The 16489-nt window shown below is 43.4% G+C and overlaps 1 protein-coding gene across 1 annotated transcript in view; it reads left to right on the forward strand.

Annotated features, from left to right (window-relative positions):
• rnf43 (ring finger protein 43) overlaps positions 1-14189 on the forward strand; it is a 102734-nt gene extending 88545 nt beyond the window's left edge. The window contains exons 3-9 of the mRNA XM_085175813.1: positions 8314-8388; positions 8519-8650; positions 8804-8905; positions 8991-9161; positions 9256-9358; positions 9914-11422; positions 11544-14189. Coding sequence (XP_085031939.1) covers positions 8314-8388; positions 8519-8650; positions 8804-8905; positions 8991-9161; positions 9256-9358; positions 9914-11422; positions 11544-11569 — 2118 coding nt within the window. The 3' untranslated portion in view covers positions 11570-14189. The remainder of the gene's footprint in view (positions 1-8313; positions 8389-8518; positions 8651-8803; positions 8906-8990; positions 9162-9255; positions 9359-9913; positions 11423-11543) is intronic.
• The last annotated feature ends 2300 nt before the right edge of the window (positions 14190-16489 follow it).

Here is a 16489-nt window from a genome sequence, read left to right on the forward strand (position 1 = left end):
TGTGTGTGTGTGTGTGTGTGTGTGTTTGCTCTGCAGAAAGACACGGCTTACTGCACAGCCTGTTCCAAGAATGAATTCCTGGAGGCTTACAAGAGCTGATGAATGAGATGGAGGGCTCAGGGCAGGAATGATGGGAGGGAGGCAGCTCTGCACTGTAGGAGGGGTGTCAGGCTCTCACTTACAGGCCTGATTAAATAACAGGATGCTTTATGAAAACAAGAACATTATCTGCCTCTTAAAAGGCCGGGAAAGGCCCTCTAATTGGCTTCCCCCGAGTCTCTGTGTTGCCGCCATAAGTAAGAGCTAGTCACCAAAGTTTAAAAAAAAAAAAAAAAAAGACCTAGGACTTTTTTTCAACCTCCTCTGCACTCATCAGTACTATAGGAAGGAATTTATAAACATACCGCTATTGAGCCTGCAAAAAGAGTGTCTTTTTTCCACTGAAAGGGGGATTACAGCTAGATGAATCTCTGATTAAGTGCAATGCAAACAGTAAGGAGATAGCGGCTCTTCTGTGGCATCAGAGGGCTTCTCATGTGGCAGGTTTCGCAGTTGAGGTTTACAAAAGGCCCCCCTAGATGTTTGGAGAAGAGCGAGAGGAAAGCATCAGAGGTGGGGTTTGGTATGTTTGTGCATTCCCCGGTCTAGATCAGAAGAGTCCGCTCTTCCTCTTTACATCTCTCCACCTCCGTCAGTTAACCGATCTGGTTTACTTAATTATACTTATTACAGTCAAGTGCTGCTGTATATCATGATAGTTACAATTAATTTTTCATATGCTTGCGCTGCCTTAGTTAATTATAGTAACCTGTCAAATATAGTAGCACAGCCTATTACCAAAGATCAGACATATGTTTTAAAATGAATCAGAGGCCACATTTATGAATGCAGTTTTGTATGGATATAAGCATGCAAAAAAATGTTACTCAGCTGATGATTTAAGATTTTTTTAATCTTTCCTGTTCATCAGCTGATGTTATGCATCAAAATCAAACCAGTGTTCAGTGCTGTCCAACTTCATTAGCTTATTTTACAAAGTGTTGCAAAGCAGCGTGTGCAGAAAACTTGATGTGCATATTTTGCATGCTTGCAGATTTATCGCATGTGCAGTTTGGCAGCTGTTACACAGTGAAACCAAGATTTTGAAAAATATGTGATCCTTAAAAGAAATATGGGAGCACAAATGGGGAAAAGTCTCTAATTGCTGCCCATCAAATCAATAAGAAAAAGTTGGGTTGGTTTTTTTGCTGTGATGCTGGATCATAATAAATCCAATAAGAACAGAAAATATCTAATAGAATGAGCTGCAGCCTTGCAATCACCCTCATCATGTAATGTAGCAAAATTTCATCTTTGCTGTCCCCTAGTGGTGGTGTAGAAATCCATGTAGGTTACGTGTGATTTGTTTTTTATTACTTCTTTCTTTTTTTACTGCATATTTCAAATGTGTATATGTATATACATTATGAACTGTGGAGAAGAGTGTGTGTTTTACCCTGAAAAGCTGGGGATCCTACCAGTGGTTAGTCAGGTGCTGGGATTCAGTCAGATCAAATTAGAAGATCAGAAATGTTTGTTTCTCTTCTTCAAATCTGATGGTTGAACCAGGAGGTAGTTAGCAACTTATACAACAAAGTTTCTGTCATGGTAAATATTTTTCATTTAACATTGGAACTGAATAACTGATGTGACTGTGTTAATTACAAATGCTTGTTGCTTTCTCCCTGCTTTCATCTTCCATGCTTGCTCTCTCCTGGCTCTGCTTCTATATTTAGAGTACGGATATGTGAGTATCAGCCTAGAACTATTCTTCTGGAGCAACACAGCTTACACTGGCTGGCTTTTCTACTTCTTGATACTCTAGCACACTGTTAACCCCCAACTAGACTTGTTGACTTTAAGGAGCAATCAGTGAGGGCACATAGTGGAGTCAGGCCTCGCGGCTCCATCATCGCTGCTTTACTCTCGCTTGCCCCCGCCCCCACCACGGGCTTTGGGCTGCTTATTTCCTTTGATGTCTGCACGATGTGTTTAACAAGTGATAGCGTATCAGATTACACTTGTCCTCCTCTGTCACCTTGTGCTTTGCATTTCAAATGTGTGGAGTAGTTGCAGCTCGGGCGACTGCTAACAAGGGAGGGAGGCCCAGCCCGACCCTCAATGCTGAGAGCTCTCAAAATGACTGCTCCCACCTCAAAACAGGCAGATCAGGTTCATAACTTTTTCCAGCCTCTCTCCTCCGCATGAGAAAGGTGGCCAAGCCCTGGTTCTGGATTTAATATCTCTCTGTGTGTGTGTGGCACAATGAATGAGAGGTAGGAGGAGGAGTGTGTGTGATTCAGGCCCACCCCCTCAGGCTTAATACTTTTCTTGAGAACACAGAATCCACTCACCTGCCCTGACATGCATGCCCCCTCCCCCCTGCCCTCCATACAGTAGCCCCCCCACCCCACATCAAAGTGCCGGTGTGAGTAATGGATACCCAGCAGAGCCACACCCTTCCCTCCTCTGACTGACTCCACTGCTGGTTCAGTCAGTAGCGATCACCCAGCAATCAGCTCACTCACACACAGACATGTTATTCACACACAATTAGACTTAAATACACAGCTCCAGAGTTATAGCTAAACAGTGTTTATAGGAAAGGCTGTGTAGTTCTGGTTCAATTTGATGTAGTTTACACAAAAGAAGTCACAGCAATGCAGTCGCTTAAGAATGCGGTGTGGACACTGGGAGTTTGGATAAATGGACTTGAAACAAGTGGAGCGAGCGCCCACATTGTTCTTATTTTTTGCTAGAATCTTCATTTATAGATGTTTTTGCCACACAGTTTGATTGAAGTACCAACCCCAGTTGGATTTTTATCAGGTTAAAATGATGAAAACACAGATACTGAGATCGTCCACATGCCCACAGTCACGTAGTCTGTGTCGTCTTTTTAACGTGCACTATGTAAACTGACCTCAGTGCTTATATCCGAAATGAAAGTTTATCCGATATTTCATTTTGTGCTCGTAATTCGGTCACAGGTAAAGCGTGCTTTTCTACAGTGCTGTTATTCAGAACAGGCCTCTGTTTTATCGACTGAGCCAAGCCAATGTAGCCAATGTAGATTTAAATGGGTCCAAACATGGGGAAAGTATTTCAGCTGCTAAATAAGTTAAAGGGATCTGCCTGCCTGCCACGTGGCTGCCTGCAGAGCTTTGTTATTAGCACAGGAGGGAAAAATACAGCCTATCTTTTTACAATTTAGAATTCTCCTTAGGTACTTTACAGGTATTTTACACTTTACTGTTGTGGTCTTTTCCAGCTCCATATTTTTATTCTTGGCTTCTAGCTTTGCAGGACTCATCATTCAGAATGATCACTATTTATTCAGTTCACTCTGCCTGAACCAAACTCTCTCCAAACCTTCCTTCTGATTGGCTGCTCCTCATAAACAATCGTGAACAGCAAGGAGCTCTGTACCTGCAAATAGTCAGCTCTCAATGACATCACACAGAGCCAGGAACACACAAAAAAATGGCCTCATTATTTTGCACATTATGCCATGCTTGGTAGGAAAATCCACTGTCACACCATCCATGTGACATAAAATAACAAAACTCTTTAGGCCTATTAAAGGTTTTGAAGACTATCCCAAATCAGATGTCGATTTGAACACTGCACCTATAATAATCCCACCGCAGACTGCACCTGTTTTTCATGCCGTTTCGCCCCTTCTATCATCACCAGCCCCCGCCTCCGTCTGCTCCTCTTTTAGCCGTGCGGCGTGTCCTGGTGCCTCAGTAATGGTTCCAGCGTGCCGGGCCGCTCAGGAGAAATGACAGAGCAGAGAGTCAGCCTCAGACCTGTAGGCCCGGAGCGCTGTACTCTGTCATTAGACACTTTAATGCAGCAGCACCACAGCTCGCCTCCTTCCTGGTTTATCTCGGGGGGGTTTTTTTCTTTCTTCTTTTAGCCCTTTCACTTTCACTCCTTATTGCGGGGTGTAATTTACTCATGTGCTGGACACTGTGGAAAGCCATGCTGGGATGTTAGACCTATGGACAAGTCATAAAGTTGGGTTTAAACGGCGAATAAAGTTCAACATCAGCAGGTTTATAAAGCCTGAATAACTTTTTAAAAAAACTCTGAATCCAAAAGTCAAATGTTATAGAGTTCAAAACTCTGAGTTTAATCAAAGACATTCGACTAATACAGCAGATGTTCCTTTACAGACGAGACTGAATCTGTGTGTCTCAACATTCCCCTCTTCTTTTTCTCTCCATTACGCTGACACATGGCTGCAGATGAATGGAGTTTGGCTGCTGGATGGGCCTCGCATTACACCCAGCACAAACACTGAGACGTTTACAAGCAAAGAGATTGTGTCAGGCGACAGAAAAATCCTCAGCGCGGAGCTGAGGACATCAGAAGAGCATAATTTGTTTCTGCTCCGTTGAAAACACGCTGCGATGCCAGACCTGGCTTGCAGACAGTGCACTTCGTCTGGGATGTAAACAAAAACAGCAGGCCACCCACTGCTGGAGAGAGAAGATGACTGGCTCCAGCTGATGTTTACGCACAATGAGCTGCAGTTAATATGGAGGTTAGATACGTGCCGCTCATAGTAAAGCGGGACATGCGCAGATTTTGGATTGGTTTGTTTGTGTGAGTCACTTTTTCCTGTTAGCTCCTCTCTTCTGCTACTTGAAGCCCACCTCATGTTGTATGATTGCAGCATTAAAGCATGTATTTATTTGCAGCTATGTAATATTGTGTTTTCAGACAGTGTCGGAAAACCACACTATTAGGAGGAGGGATACATTGTTGGGAAAGTCTGGCCTAATATTAATAGAAGTGTTAAAAAATTATTTTTTAGGACAAACTGATGTGATGAAACAGATCAATCTGACATCTGTAAATGTCACCTTATTTGCTGATGCCAGCAAGGCCAATATCGACATGAATGGTAGACCAAGGTATCGGTGCCTGATTATATACGCTTTCTTTTTCTTATCAGCTTCTCCAGTTTGGTTTTGTGGGGAGCTGCCACATATATTGTTTAATCCCTTATTAAAGGGATTGTGGTATAAAGTACTGGATACCAATATTTGGAAGGAATTTAAAGTACATTTTTTATTCTATACATAATGTGAGCACAAAAACAATTATGCTGTGCATTTTGAATGCTTATGTTGCAAGCGGCACAGTGTAATCTGAAGCTTTACTCTTTAAATTAGACTGTTAAATCACTGACACTACAGACCACTAATCAATACTACAGACATAATAAAAAATCATCTGGTCCTCACCAGTTTCTAAAATTATTTAGATCTAATCCCAGTGGATTCCACTATTTTAACAAAACCCCAGCAAAAATGCAGAAGCATTGTGTAGAAAACTAGCGTAAAGCTTATGGAGCCTCCTGTAGCAGCAGTAGCTTGAAGTAGCTTGAAGTTATTTGAAATGATTTTCTGTATGATTTAATCAGTCTCTCACATCCTCGTGGAGAAATTTTGATCCACTCTCCTTTTACAGCGCTGCTTCATTTCATTAAGGTTTACATATAAAAACATCACAATAAGCGTTCAAGTTATAAACCTGTGCTTTTCATGCTGTGGAGATATGTGCTGTGAATAAAGAGCCTGCAGAACGAGCTCAGTAACCAGATTACATTTGCTTCTTTAGTTCTAGGTCGCTAGGGTTGAAAGCTTACCTTCATGACCTCACAGTGCCTCTCTCTGGCTACTCGCCCTCGGGTGTGTTTGTTTTTGTGACAGGAAGGCCCACATTACCTGCTGCCACTCCTCAGCGGCATCTCATCTGAAGTAATTACTCTCAATAAGACGCACCAAAAGCTTCACTCACACCCTTCGCCAACAATCCGTCATCGTCAGAAGTGGAAGCAGACTATTGTGCGGTCTGTTGTTTGTTAGTTTTTTCCCTGACATCCCTGCTGTTTAACTCTGCAAACCACAGTCGTTGCAGCAATTGTTACGGCTCACATGCCAAATGGTGTGTAATCACATGTGCCAAGTTGCACTTCTTGAGGATGGGTGTTTACCAAACTGCAGCCATGTCTGTTTCAGTTCAGATCATAACGAACGTGGAGATGTTGAAACACTTGCATTGCTAGTCCTCTCAACTGTCTCATTAGAAGCAGACAAGTGTTTTCATTTCACTGCGCCAATAAAGTTTAAATATATCTCATATTAATCATGTAACAAGATCCCTCTCGGCCCGCTTCCGGATCTGTAGCTCAGCAGCAGCTTGTGGTTTTGCGACCACACTGTGGTAACACCACTACTAATACTGAGATATAATAAGACCACAGCAGCAGTCATTTGTAGAGCATATTATGATATATTCCCTAACTGGCCACAGTTAGTCTGAAGTGTGTGCGTGTGTGTGTGTGTGTGTGTGTGTGTGTGTGTGTGTGTGTGTGTGTGTGTGTGTGTGTGTGTGTTGGACCACAAGAGTAGTCGTCCCTGCATTTATCACCACGATTAGAGGATATAAACGCTCATAGCGGTGTAGAGAACGTGAAGCAAATTCCCACATGTCAAGAGTCCAGCCTTTTTTTCTTTCTTTCTTTTTTCCCCTCCTTCTGTGTGACCACACTACATTTAAGGCTGATGCATGTACTACAATTACTGTTCAAAAATTGTAGCACCAGAGCTACAAGCTACTTGACCTATTTCTCAAATATAATTCTACATTAATGCTTTTTTTCTGTACACTCCTATTGTGCACACTCCTACCTGCACACCTTTGGTGCACCCGCTGCTATGAGGAAATAGGTGGAGGTGTGATAAGCGTCTTACATTTTGTTTATACATACTAAATGTCATGTGCTGACACTCTCTTCTTTTGAAGTGTTGAGAAGAGATCAGGGCTGTTATTTTATTTAAGAAGCTCTTCATTAACTTAATTAATAAATCAAGTGAGTCATGTTTTTCACTTGAATTTCTTTTGTTAATGTTTTGTGTGTCAGTGTGCGTGCTCCTTCCTGCTCTGGGCCGGGGGCAGTAAGTTGGGAATCACTGTTGAAGGCTGGCCCGTGTCATTAGGTGTTTAAACTCATGTCTTGTCCTTATTAAATGGTAATGGTAAATGGACTGGTTCTTATATAGCGCTTTTCTACTCATCTGAGCACTCAAAGCGCTTTACACAACTTGTGCATTCACCCATTCACACCAGCACATCTTTCTAAGTGCTTCATAGCTAACATTCACACACATTCATACTCCGATGGATGCATCGGAGAGCAATTTGGGGTTAGTATCTTGCCCAAGGATATTTGACATGTAGACTAGGGGAAGCCAGGAATCGAACCACCAACCTTCCGATCAGTAGATGACCTGCTCTACCATTGAGCTACAGCCACCCACATTGGCCACATTAAGCATTGGCAGATGCCAAACACTTAAGAACATGTGATGAGACAGCTGCTATTTGGCGATGGTGCAGAAAGCAATTCTGGGCTTTTGTAGTGGAGCAATTAGATTAAAAAGGGAAAATTTAGAGGGGTATAGAAATGCAGGCTCAGAGAGCAGGCCTGACATGCACAGGACGATATAAGGCAAACCCAGCTCTGAGGACTTAGAACCTGGCCAGTAGCCCGGGTAGTATATTACTCACGTGAGCACACGTATGGTTTAAAACAGTTTCACCAACTGCAATTTTCTTGACTGATTCTACAATAATAAAGAGAAAGCCCCAACAGTACTTGGCAAGCACTTGGTGACAGTGGGAAGACAAAACTCCCTTTTAACGGGAAGAGACCTTCAACAGAACCAGGCTCAGGGAGGGGCAGCTATCTGCCATCAGTTAAGGGTGAGGACTATAGTTTTAAAAGATATGTTACTAGCAATATTAAATTACTAAGTTAACAGCGAGCCACAGATTCGACAACACTTGTTCTAGGGAATAGGAAGCTCTTTTTTGTTTTTGGTTTGTTTGTTTCTTTGTTTTTTGGGTAATCAATCTATAGACAATCAGCAATATATACACCTGCCAAAGTACTCCAAACCTGCTTTGTAGTACTTTCTAATACAATTTCTAATAATCTTGGCACAGACAGATTGCACTATAGCTACACTGTAGCTGGCAGTCAGACAAAATAATGCCTTCATGTTCACCATTAACACACTTGTAGTCTGTGTTTGGCTTCTGGAGTCAGCTAGAGCTCACTTTGTCTATGAGGCCTGAGTCTCATGACATGACTGCCACCCAGTGATGGTTTAAGACACTAACAGTCCGCTGTATATCTGGCCTCTGAAGAACTCACACTGACACACTGCTGTCTCCCTGTTCTGTCCCCTTCAGGCTCGCATGGCACTGGATAAAGGAGCTCAAGCGGTGATCTTTGATATCAGAAACGATGCCAGTGCTGCTGCTGAGGTGAGTGTTCAGACCCTGCTAAAGCTAGAGTTGCCAATAAGGAAAAAGCATGCTGAAGTTTCACATTCAGTATGATGTTTCTGTCTCCTCCTGCTTTGTTTACTATCATATTTTTGTAACACACACACAGCTGCAAGAAGTAGACTCCCTTCCCCGTCCAGTTGTGCTGGTGGAGGATAATAATGCTAAGGAGCTGATGGATTTGGTCAACAAGAACGAGGAAGCCAAAGTTGTCATTGAGATCAAGATGGAGCCAAAATGGGTAAGCATGCAGGAACAAGCCGGATGCTTTCTGCAAAGCTGTGTAAATCTAAAAAATTCAAGTGTCTTAGTTAAGAGGCAACTTTTTATCTATTTATGTCTTTTTAATATGAATCTAGCGAGTGTATAGTGCAATCTTCTTTTCCCTTTTCAGCCACATTATGATGTTGGTATCCTGCTCACCATTGTCCTGGCTATTCTCACCATCATCCTGATCTTTGCTTTCCGCTACAAGTGCAAGTCCAACAGAACTTTGGTGAGTGACAGCAGTAGTATTGGTAGGAAAGCCCACTAAAATGGATTCAAAGGTTTACCTAACGCTCCTCCTCTTGTGCGTGCAGGACTCCGTCCATCAGCAGACCATGCGGGCTATTAGTCAACTGGAGATCAAAATCTACAGCTCTCAGGGCTGCTCGGGCTTGCAGCGCCACCGTGCAGCCTGGGGTTCGGCCAGCAGCTCCAACTCGAGCCCCGTCTGTGCCATCTGCCTGGAAGAGTTCCAGGACGGGCAGGTAAGAGGAGAGGGTGAGGGTGCACCTTGCAGCTGTAGATTTAAGCATCGCTTTTCAGTTGGACATTCTAAGAACCACCTCCTTTTCGTCCCAGCTTCTGAGGATCATTTCCTGTGCTCATGAGTTCCATAAAGACTGTGTTGACCCGTGGCTGCTGCAGCACCGCACCTGCCCGCTCTGCATGCACAACATCATGGGTGAGGACAAGCACATTTCTAGTTGCACACTTCTAGTTTCTAGTTGCTGCAAAAACCGATGGTTTTCTTTGACTTTACAAGACAAACAAAGTTTAACTGACCAATCTAAAGCATCCATCCATCCATTCTCTTCCGCTTATTCTTGTCAGGGTCACGGGGGTCTGGAGCCTATCCCAGCTCTCTTAAGGCGAGAGGCAGGGTACATCCCGGACAGTTCACCAGTCTAACACATAGAGACAGACAACCATTTGCACTCACATTCACACCTATAGGCAATTTAGAGTTACCACTTAACCTAACCCCACTAACTGCATGTCTTTGGACTGTGGGAGGAAGCCAGCGTACCCGGAGAGAACCCACACAAACACAGGGAGAACATGCAAACTACACAGAAAGAGCCTGGCCTGATGGTGGAATTTTGTGATCCAGATCTTAAATCTAAAGCCTGATTTTTTTTTTTAAAATATTTTTGCATATCATAAATGTAACATTCTTCTTAATAAGTGCTATATTTGACAGTAATTGCTTTATTTTACCTTCTGCTTTGGTTCACAGGGCCGGAGCGGCAGTCCCAGAGGAACAGACTCCAGCAGAACACAGAGCAAAGCCAGAGCTTCTTACATCCTCAGCCTTACAGCAGTCCCCACAACCATCCCTTCCCCCAGCATGCTATCCCCTTCTCTATGAGGCCCCACTATCCTCGTGGACCCTCTGGACCTTATCCCAATCTGGGCCACTATAGTGGCTCCTCTCCCATGGAGACTCAGACTGTACGTTTCCTCACCAGCAGGCCGTTGGGCTCAGCCTGTGGGTACCACCTTCCCACGGAGGTTCCCGGGAGGCCCCACAGGATTGGTGGTAACTGTAGGACCTCCACCCACCACTACACCCCCCGCCGGTCCTGCTATAATTACCGCTCATCCTGCCCAGGCCAGCGCAGCGCATCCAGCTCAAGACTGCATCACACGGTCTCGCTCACGCCACAGACCCGTGGGGCACCTGCCCACAGCCGGCAGGACGAGGGAAGCTGCTCGGGTGGCAGCTACCGTACGGAGCGCAGCGGATACTTAGCTGACGGACCAGCGAGCGACTCCAGCTCAGGGCCGTGCCACGGCTCATCCAGTGACTCAGTTCTCAACTGTACTGATGTGTCCCTGCAGGGAGTTTATGGCAGCTGGTCCACCTTCCGTAGCTCTCTGAGCAGTGACTATGACCCGTTTGTTTATTGTGGACCAGGTCCCGGACATGCGCCCCGCAGGAACAGCCTGGAGGCTGGTGCCCAGGCCCGACCCAGGTCCCTGGATTCTGTGGTGAACAAAGCAGGCTGCCCTGAAGAACAGCCACAGACTGTATTCAGCCACATCCACTACCACCGTCACAGACACCACCACTATGAGGAGGGGGAGCACAGCCAGGGTGCGAGCAGAGGTTCAGACGAGGAGCAGGTGGCCGCCGCTGCCACAGCTGCACCTGCTGTTCCTGTCCCGGACAAAGACTCAACCGTGTCCCCTCCTAAGCACAGCCCCTGCCACTGCCCCAAAGCAAACTCCACCGATCGGCCTAGCCCAGGGCCTGAGTGTCCAGACCACGACGCCGGCAGCGCCGCAGGACCTCCTGTGCTTATGTCCCCAATCTCCTTACAACTCCAGCCCCACTGCTGCCACCAGGGACACGGACACCCTCCTGCTCCTCTCGGGAGAGTGGGAGGATGTGTGCTTGAAGGACCCTCTGTTCGCTTCCATCAGAATATGGATCTGCAGGATGACCGCAGCATCCACATCCACTATGGTCAGGGCCCGGGCTTCTGCTGCTCTCCTCCTGAGCTGCACCCCACCTTGCTCCCTGTGCCCCTCATTCTGGACTCTGGTGGGATGGAGGACTGGCCTTGCTGTGCTGGGGCCCATGTTGTGTGGCAAAAACGGGTGCAGCAGGCCCACTCAGAACCTCAGCTCCTGGGGCCTGGGACCTCTATGGACAGGCCACCCTGTAGGTTCCATCAGGGGCCTGCTGCTGAGTGCAACACAGACATTTGTTTATACTGCCAATCATTACAACACAATCAGGGTGGGTGTCACTTCTTTGTCATAAATGCCATTGCTAGCTGTGTGGTCTAAAACTAAAGCCTCTTTATTTACTGTGTTTATCATCATAGAATGAACTAGAGCTTTTTTGTGTGTGTCCACAGGATCAGAAGAGGAGTCTGGAGTGTGAGAACGTATTGCATCCCCATTATCACACTGCTACACAGGAGCCAGACTGGAGAAGCCTCTCATTGGCTCTCATGTCTTCCACAGATGTCTTTCCACCAGCAGTGCCTTCACACAGATGATTCCCCAAGCTCAAGCAATCAAATGATCGTCACTATTAAAAGTGAAATTAAATGAAATTTTAGAGTCATTCTCAACCCTCTATGATATTTAATATCAAAATATACTAAAAGGAATATGTGAAGATGAGGAAAAAAAGTTCATATAGCACAGAGGAAACGCCCTTCTTCTGTGCATTTACTCCTTATCACCTCGTAGGAAGAACGCCCATGCTATCACAAGTTCCCATGCATCTTGGTGACAGCTATCAAATGGTCCTTGCTGAAGGTGTTGAGCCCTCGTGAAGTGAGACTCTGTCTCTGCAGCGTGTCCCAAACTCTCTTCTCTCACATAATAACTTGATTTATCTTAGAGGTACTTCATTTTCACTTCTTCGTCTTCCTTCGCTGAGTCCAGTCTCAGCTTGAGAGATGCTTTTCTCTCCAGCCTACCTCAGCTCAGATTTCTTAACACGCCTCAAACACGAGGTCCTTAAAGGTACTGCTGTAGTGATTTTATTTTTCCTTTTTATGTCACAACCATGTAGCTCCCACAAACTCAACAAAATCTCTCTGCAGTCTGACCTGTCCAAACAGAGAGGAAAGGTTGATGCTCAGCCCCTCAAGCAAATGAGCATTCACTGAGGTTGCTGAGCTTTGCATGGGCCTTTTGTTTTCACTATTACAAATATGGCAGCTGTATATTTTCTTCTTTTTATTTCATCTGTCAAAATGAATCGATTTGACTGAATTATGTTATCGTCATTACAAGCTATCGTCTTGGTATTGTCATTTCTTTTGCCAGTGGTTACATCACATGTTTGACCTCAGTGCTGTTAAACCCCCTGATCTGTGCACAGTGAATGGGCCTCAGCAGAAGGACGGTCATCTGCTGCTTTAAACTCATCACAATGTTGTACTGTCCTCCACAGAGCTCATACTCTCCACTTGTCTTTCAGCACCTAAAGCTGTAGAAATATGGAGTAAAGCCATGCTAGATACACCTAGCAGTCCTGAACATCACTTTAAGGAGCACCAGTGTCCTTCTTTTGCTTTCCCAATGTGTAGATCCCGAGGAATGTCTCAGGAGCAATCAGACACTGGAGAAAAATCAAAATAAAATGCCCAAAGCAGTAAAATAAATTTTTTTTATTCTGTGCCAATCATGAAGAAAGTGCCACCTCAAATCATAAGACATCCACGCTGTGCTGAACACTTGATAGAATTAACTTTTAAACCTTTGTTACCTTGGTTTCCCATCTATCCTCCATAGGCTGTATCTAAAAAATGGGCATAGCCCATGTGGAAGTGCCTTAAACCTTTTTGTAATGGCCACACATCCATCTTTTATGTAAAGCCTATTCTAGCCACTCTGATAGATAACAGTTGGCCTGACGCTATCAAAAAAAATGACCTGCTTCTTTTCTAATTAACCACAGGCTTCTTCTTGTTGTACCAGACTAGAAAATCTGAGATCAGAGCAGTAGGAATTGTGTTTTAGAGTGGAATTCCTCTCAAGGCTCAGCGAAAATGTGAAAGGATTTTACCTGCAGTCAGACTGCAGACTGAGCAGAGAAAGCATGGACATTGGCCATGTAACCATTAGCACTTACTAAACTCTTACCGGTGCCTTATTCATGTAAACAGGAACACACTAAGCTCTTACCTGTCTAACCAAAGAGGCAACTTCTTGAACACAGTGAACTCTTAATATGTTGTGCCTTTCTTTTCTTTTTTTTTTCTGCTCCCACCCATCTTTTGGATCCACTGTGTGCTCCCACTGACAAGAGAGGACATGCTAGAATAGAAGTGGAAATTATTTTTGGAAGCTTTTTTTTGGCCTGCGGTCCCTCGTACCAATACCTCACTTTGAATGTGTCAACTCAGTGTCCTTTAGCTAAAGCATCAGGGTTTCCTTTTTCTGTCCAAATGGTCCCAGAGACTGAGATGGAAATGACTGAATGACAAGCAGCACTTTGGCTCAAGTAAATTTTATAGAAAAAAAAAAAACCCAACATAAAACTTTATATAGTATTAATGGAAAGTAAGCCCGGAACCATCAGCACATGGGAAAAAAATTGCATTAAGTGATGCCACACAATATCTAGTGTGATTTCATCCTGTTCAAGATCTTTCTCTTTGTGTCATTTATGTGTTTGTATGTTTTTTTTTATGTTTTGCAAGAATAATGAGCTGAAACTGCCTTTTCTAATAGAGTGGGGAAAAAAGAAAGCCCCTCCAGAACTTTAAGGGATATGTCAGTATATTTTGGATACTTTGTGTATAAAAAAGTGAACAACAAAAACAAAAATGAAATAGTGTTGTATTTTATATATAATAGAACATTTCAATGTAGTGACATGTCACTAATATATTTATTTACTAATATATTTATCCATTTTGCCCAGGTTTGAAAGTGGTTTCTGTATAGACTGAATGTTCCTATATGGAAACTGACTGGTGCCATCACAGATGTATCAACCTGTCTTCATTCCAATTATATGCAAATAAATTATTTTGAAATAAGTCCTCACTGCTCAATTCATTATTTTGTTATTCTTGTTTTGCTTGATATTGCTGTGCAATACTCCAGATTTTGGTATTGATCTGATACCAAGTAAATACAGGGCCAGTATTGCTGATGCTGATACTGATACTCTCATTGTTAGCCTATAAGGGGTTTATGCCTGGCCTGTATTATTATCATTTAAGGTACCCTACTTTCCAAGTTAAAATAAGCCCCCAAAACTAACATTAACAAACATATACATTTCATCCAGGTAGGGTTACAGAAAAGCAGTTAGCATAAAAGCTAACTTATTTTGAAATGGCTCAGCAGTGATCGCACAGTGTTTCTGCTAGCTACAGCTGTCTCACTCGGAAAAGTTGTAATGGAAGAAATGCATGGAAATATTTTGCAGCAGCAAAGTTGGTGGTAGTGATGTAACTTCCAGGAGAGAAGGCATTTAAAACTTTATTTGTGAGTAACTTTTAAATAATCTTTATATCAGATTTGACCGGACACTCAGTTTTTTTTGTGTTAAGTTACAAGATAATGCTCCATAGTGTCCAGATGTGTTTCAGTTTGGTTTCAAATTGGAGTTGCTTGGGGAGTTGAACAGGAGGGGATTAAAACAATGTTCACATTGAATTTAAATTAATTTAAATATGATGCACACAGCAATGCATTAAGCCAGTACTCTGGCTTTTTTGGACCCCGGCTGCTTTTAAATGCATTTTCAGTCCAGCCATTGGACCTGACTATTTTCACTGACTCACAGTATGAATCATTTAATCATAAAAAAGGCGCTTTATCCAAAAAATTAACCAGTGTTTTATCTACACATTTCAAACTGTAATTTTAGTAGCTTTATTAGGAGCCTGTTGCAAAAACACATCATTTGTTCTTATGTCTTTAGTTGAGTTTATGAAAACAGCCAAAGGTAACACAGTTTGGCAGACATAAAATAGTACTTTTGCACCAACATGGTGATTCCCAAAGAGATATTAGCGGAAAACTTAGAATATCTCAGTATGTTGTGTAGATTTACCTTATAAAAATTGAGGAAACTGAGCAAGTGGAGGATGAAATAAGAATTAGCAATCTACAGCAGATGGAAGAGGTATCTGAAAGTCATGTCCTTAAGAAATCGGGGGAGAATCCAATAAAAGACCTGACACAGAACATGATACACCTGGGCCTTTAGTTGATCCATCTGCTATTCACTGCTTCATCACCAAAAATCTCCATGGAAGCGTGGCTGTTGAGAAGCCATTTATCACAAAGAGAAACAGGCTGAGGTAAACTGCTAAATTAAAAAAGAACTGTACTGAAAATCAGTGGCAACAGGTCTGATGGAGTGATGAAATTTGAAATGTTTTAGTTCAAATCAGAGTCCTTCAAGATGCATGAATGACATTCCAACTATTCCTGAAGACTATGACAAGAAATGACAAGAAAGCTTCCCTAGGAGAGTTCAGGTTGTGCTGAAAAACAAAGTTGCTTGTACAAAAATATTGACTTTCAAGCGTTTTAGACTTGTACAAACTCTGTTTTTGCCTTATAAACTGTGTTTCCTTTTATGTTTGCAAGTTTCAACAAATCACTACAATAGTTTCCCATTTTTCCTATCAAAATATTCAATTCAATTTTATTTATATAGTGCCAAATCACAACAACAGTCGCCTCAAGGCGCTTTATATTGCACAGTAGATCGTACAATAATAGATACAGAGAAAAACCCAACAATCACATGACCCCCTATGAGCAAGCACTTTGGCGACAGTGGGAAGGAAAAACTCCCTTTTAACAGGAAGAAACCTCCGGCAGAATAACCAGGCTCAGGGAGGGGCGGAGCCATCTGCTACGACCGGTTGGGGTGAGAGAAGGAAGACAGGATAAAGACATGCTGTGGAAGAGAGACAGAGATTAATAACAGATACGATTCAATGCAGAGAGGTCTATTAACACATAGTGAGTGAGAAAGGTGACCGGAAAGGAAAAACTCAATGCATCATGGGAATCCCCCGGCAGCCTACGTCTATTGCAGCATAACTAAGGGAGGATTCAGGGTCACCTGGTCCAGCCCTAACTATATGCTTTAGCAAAAAGGAAAGTTTTAAGCCTAATCTTAAAAGTAGAGATAGTGTCTGTCTCCCAAATCCAAACTGGAAGCTGGTTCCACAGAAGAGGGGCCTGAAAACTGAAGGCTCTCCCTCCCATTCTACTTTTAAATACTCTAGGAACAACAAGTAGGCCTGCAGTGCGAGAGCGAAGTGCTCTAATAGGGTGATATGGCGCTACAAGGTCATCAAGATAAGATGGG

Source organism: Neolamprologus multifasciatus, chromosome 10 (assembly GCF_963576455.1).
Source record: "Neolamprologus multifasciatus chromosome 10, fNeoMul1.2, whole genome shotgun sequence".
In the NCBI taxonomy this organism is placed as follows: Eukaryota; Metazoa; Chordata; class Actinopteri; order Cichliformes; family Cichlidae; genus Neolamprologus; species Neolamprologus multifasciatus.